This window comes from Penaeus chinensis, chromosome 18 (genome assembly GCF_019202785.1).
Source record: "Penaeus chinensis breed Huanghai No. 1 chromosome 18, ASM1920278v2, whole genome shotgun sequence".
Classification (NCBI taxonomy): Eukaryota; Metazoa; Arthropoda; class Malacostraca; order Decapoda; family Penaeidae; genus Penaeus; species Penaeus chinensis.
This window is the reverse complement of record NC_061836.1, coordinates 34089443-34094442: the sequence shown is the minus strand read 5'-3', so window position 1 is coordinate 34094442 and position 5000 is coordinate 34089443. Positions and strand designations below refer to the sequence as shown.

The 5000-nt window shown below is 41.1% G+C and overlaps 1 protein-coding gene across 1 annotated transcript in view; it reads left to right on the top strand.

Annotated features, from left to right (window-relative positions):
- The window catches only part of LOC125034786, a 34223-nt gene that overhangs the window by 5112 nt on the left and 24111 nt on the right, over positions 1–5000 (top strand). The window contains exons 3-7 of the mRNA XM_047626753.1: positions 1–98; positions 440–577; positions 982–1065; positions 1534–1746; positions 2058–2143. The exon at positions 1–98 is cut by the window's left edge and continues 117 nt beyond it. Of these exons, the coding sequence (XP_047482709.1) occupies positions 1–98; positions 440–577; positions 982–1065; positions 1534–1746; positions 2058–2143 (619 nt within the window). The remainder of the gene's footprint in view (positions 99–439; positions 578–981; positions 1066–1533; positions 1747–2057; positions 2144–5000) is intronic.

Sequence of the window (5000 nt, the reverse complement as noted above, 5' to 3'; positions counted from 1 at the left end):
CGTTCCTGCGAGACGTCCTGCGGCGCTGGGAAGAGCGGGACGCCCGTCGCATCGTGGTTTTCGCGAAGGGCGGGACACTCAGACGCCTGCTGCGGGAGGTCAGTGAGCGCTCTGAAGGTGGCACAAGGACTCGGGAAATTATTTATGAGTCAGTTACTGTCCTTATCAAGGTTTTGTCAACTAAGATTGGATATGAACTAGAGTACTTTATATATATGACACAACTTTACTCAAACAAGGATCCTCAATATTCCGTTTAAAACAGAAAAATATTTTAAAAAGTGCATTGTGCATACTAGTATAATGCCTGGCAACATTCTTTAACAATAAAATTAGGTCTTGTTTTAAGTAATTCAAGATTTTATATTTTATGAATGAAATGCGATGTCCAATGTGAACCGCCATCATGGTTGATGATTTGACTTTGCCTACGTTTCAGATCTCTGAATTGGATCGCTTGAACACCGAGAGTGACTGTGATTGGCTGGTTTTCACTTCTGTGCGTGATGATGTCTCGCATGCCCTGCAACCAGCTCCTGGCCACCGAGTGTTTTTTGCTGATATTTCTCTTGATGTGGTAAATGGCAAAACATGTTATGTCTTAAAAGCAGCCATTCTAGTAAAACTAGTAATGACTTTGCACAAAGAATTGGAATATTCTATGATTAATATTCCCTATCAACGTACAATTGATCGCCTTTATATCTTTAAAATGAAAACTTGTCTGGTGAGTAATTGAAAACAACTGGATCAATCAAAAACACATCACTCTTGAAATGAGCGTAGTTGCATAAACAGCTACACGCCATAACAGTTGATATATCCCTCTACCTGGACAGAAGTTCATATTTTGCCAGGGCATATCTGAGCTTCACACTTCCACCTAATGACATGCGTTATTCATCAGGTAAATGCATTCTGTTATTTTGAGAGCCATCCTGTGATGGAAAAGTGAGTAATTCAATTCCACTTTCTCGCCAGGACTTTCTCCAGGTCGGTTTAATGGCCGTGAGACTCGCCGAGGACTTGTCTCGCTCTAACGCCACGTGTTCGAGCAGCCGCAAGGTAGGCCTTCATTTTATAATCGCTAGATTAAAAAACTCAACAGAGAAAAAATGAATCTCTCGGACTGCACCTCCTCTTCCCTCGCCCGCACCTCTAACGACAGAGAAAATATCATAGTACAGGTTATTAATGGTTAGAACACGATGTTTATGGCTGTCTAATTTTGTCTTGGATTTACAGTGCTCTGCATTGTCATTATGATGATTTAGTGAAGCGTCATAACAAAGTGACACGCCCTGGGACCTTCTGTAAGTGTTCCGCTGTTTGCAACTGCGAGAACCTGTTAGCGCTTTATTGCCAACAATGTCAGAATATAAATATTCTGTTATTTATTTTCTGATGTCAGAACCAAGGCAGTTGGCATGAAAGGCAACCACGCCATCTTATTTAAGAGAACAGAGTGAAGTCTTTAGATATATTCTCCCTGCTAGTGAAGATGGCGACGATAACGCATCCGTCTCACCGAAGGCACGAGTGCGGTTGCCGGCGACGGTGTACGGCAAGAGTCCGGACTACGGCCGCCTCGCCCCCGCCATCGTGGACTCTCTCGTCCAGCCGAGACTCGTCCCGCTTTACACATGGGCACCTTCCCCGCAGGCCGGCGTCGGGGCGATGAAACCACTGTCGGCCTATGAGCTCTACCAGCTTCATGGAGCTCACTTGCTGGTTGCCACGTTGAGGGTGCGTGCTCAGAGCTTGCGCTTGGTGCATGTTTAGTCTCTGTGAGCGTGGGGGCGGAGACAGCATACTAGTATAATATGATCGCCAACTAATTCACAGTAGTAGGCTGTATATGTAAATATACATTGAATCCTAAAACAGTTTGTGCAGATTTTAAAATTCAACCAGAAACTTTTCTTTCCCTATCTTTGTCTTCTTTCTTTTCTCTAGTATGTCCACGTCATTCTCTTTTCTTCTCCCCACGTCCTTCATTACTGTCATGTGGCTCTCGGTGCCCCCATAACATATCTCTTTTCGCCCTGACTCTCCAGAGCGCGCCCTTCATCAAGCCGCAACGACAACGGGAGTCGAGGAGCGAAGGCACGGCATCGCGGAGGGAGCCGACTGCTACTCACGTGTTGGTGGAACTCGATCTTTGTCTCTAATATCGCCGAATGTATCGGTCGGAAACCTGCTCAGAGTTGCAGAGTGAACCTTGATTGCGATGATTACATTAGATTTACTACAAGGGTCTTTAGTAAAAAAATACAAAGAACGTACGGGTTAATTTCATGACATATGGTTCGTGGAACCATATGTCGTGATTAATTAATTCCGTGTGCATAAAATCTTTAAACCACACTCGTACTCCCTCACACTCTAAACCATACAACCACATTACGGAAGATAGTAATACCACCATATTCCTCATATACATCTCTATTATGCCTGTTTTCGTGACTCGGAAAGTAACTGGCCCCTCTTATCGATATGTCACGATACGTGTTGTTACTTTTCGTCATAACTAAACTTCTACTTGTTTATTCTTTAACCGGCGAGAATAAAAGGAGCCATCACAAGTATCGATTCGTTATTGCCTTTAGTTTAACACTGCTGTGGACAAGGGAGTCATCTTCATTATCGGAACAAAGAAATGAATATCTTTTTAAAAGTTTGAACGGCAATATTTTGTATGATAGACGTCTGTACATTGTCCGCCTCAATAATATTGCCCTACACTTTTGTCGAAATGGGTTAGGACATACTTCCACGAACCCGACGCAGTAGCAAATGGCAGTGTGTGTAGCGCATATAATCTTCGTCCTGTCCCTGGCAAGCCGTAATGATACACGTAGGTTTCAATGGAGGCATCATAAAAGAAATGAAGGATAAATCTGCACAGCCTGGGACACTTGTAACAACTTTACTCGGCTGTGCAATTTCCCCTTTTACTAAGTCTGCCCAGATCAATATGTTTGTCATAGAGCGATCTGTCTACCTATTTATCATTCTTTTGTGCGTTTGACACAAAAACAAACACACACACACACACACCCACACACACACACACACATACACACACACACACACACACACACACACACACACACATATATATATATATGTATATATATATATGTATATATACACATACAAGTATATATAGTTATGCATATATACATATATATACAGACACACACATACGCATATATATATAAACATATACATATATAGTGTATATCTATCAATCTAACCATCTATCTATATATATATATGTGTGTGTGTGTGTGTACGTGTGTGTGTGTGTGTGTGTGTGTGTGTGTGTGTGTGTGTGTGTGTGTGTGTGTGTGTGTGTGTGTGTGTGTGTGTGTGTTTGTCGGTTGTAGGTTGTCGTCCTGTATGTGTCGCTAAACGTCGTAACTCCGACGTATATATAATCATAAGAGTCTGAGCTGCGCTTAAGATCACCCAGAAGTCTCCAGACTGATTTAGCACTGGACATAAATCGTTACATGGATCTTAGTTGTCGTTAAAAGATAAAATCCGAGGTATTTGAAAATTAAATGAAGGAAAAAGAGAGAGCCTAGCACTCGCGGTGTCGCTATTGATTAGCACAGGCCTTCCATGAATCACCATGACAGGAAAAATACTTTTAATGCCTCATACTTTGACGGAGACAATAATAGTAATGTTCGCTGTGACTTATCATCGATATGATGTAAATAGTCCTGCCATAAGACTCCCCAGTTTCTTTCATATTTGCTCGATTATTACTACGAATTCCGTACCTATATTCTGTATTCCTACGCGTAAAATGCCGAAGCACGCGCCTGTTCGTACACAGCAAAGCGTTTTGTTCAAATTTGTGTTATATGCAGGATATAACCTCTATATACAAAGGCCCCGGGGAACGAAAGCGTTCTTCCCCTGCGGCCGAGGAGGAAGATAGCGACAGAATTATAGAGAATGGACACGTGATGAGGGTGCAAGAAAAGGAGGAAGGACAAGGGAGAACCCCACTACACCTTGTTTAAAATTTGATAAGGCCACTACATCAGCTATTGTATGTCTGCAAATCGCAGATTCCTTAGACGTAAAATTGTCCAGGTTCGTTCGTCGGAATTATGTTGAAAGTTAATTTCCTCAGACGCTTTGTTGAATGGTAATGAATATCAGTACTCTGATGCACTTCAAATATCCACATTTCAGTTGTAATAGTTGTCTCGGCATATAAGAGAAATTATAAAATTATACTCCTTTGAAATGAACAATAGTACTGATTTACAAAACCTCGATCAAAGTGAGGGTTGACGAGCCAAACTGGAAGTAGTGGTGTTCTAATGTTGTATATATATTTTTTAACAGCACAGTGCACATACGCTTACCGTTTTCTCAAGAGAGTGTGGTGCATGGGGATGTTTCATCAATATATTGATTTCTAGTAAATTAACAACGGGATATGTTTTAGTGCCTTCTCAAGAGTAATAAAATAAACCGAACAACAAATGTGATCGAGAACCCATGTTACTTTTGCAGTTAGCATAGCCCCCTGTTTGCTACAGCATTTGAATGCCAGTAATGAAATACTTTCATAATTTAGATGACCGTTTCTGAATGGTTCATAACACAGTACTTTATACTATGAAATTAAGTGCCTGTGATTCAGTTAATTGATAATTAATGGCACCCTATTCTGCGAAATAACCCCTTTGGCTCGTGATGAAAATGAAGGTAATGAGAGGTTTCAGTGACTGATGAGTTTAATTCGATCTTAATTATGGTGACGAATACAGGGTTAGTGTTTTAAGAGCATGCAGCAGAACCTTTATGCATATCAATATAACACAATTTTATGCCTTTAGTAATGTCACTAATTGTTATTTGATTTAATGATACGTTAGAGGTCGAGTAACAGACCATTTCTCAGCTTGAAATGCTCCTTTGCCAATTTCCCAAAAGTAAACCTAGAGGATGGATTATCACTGAGTTAGAGG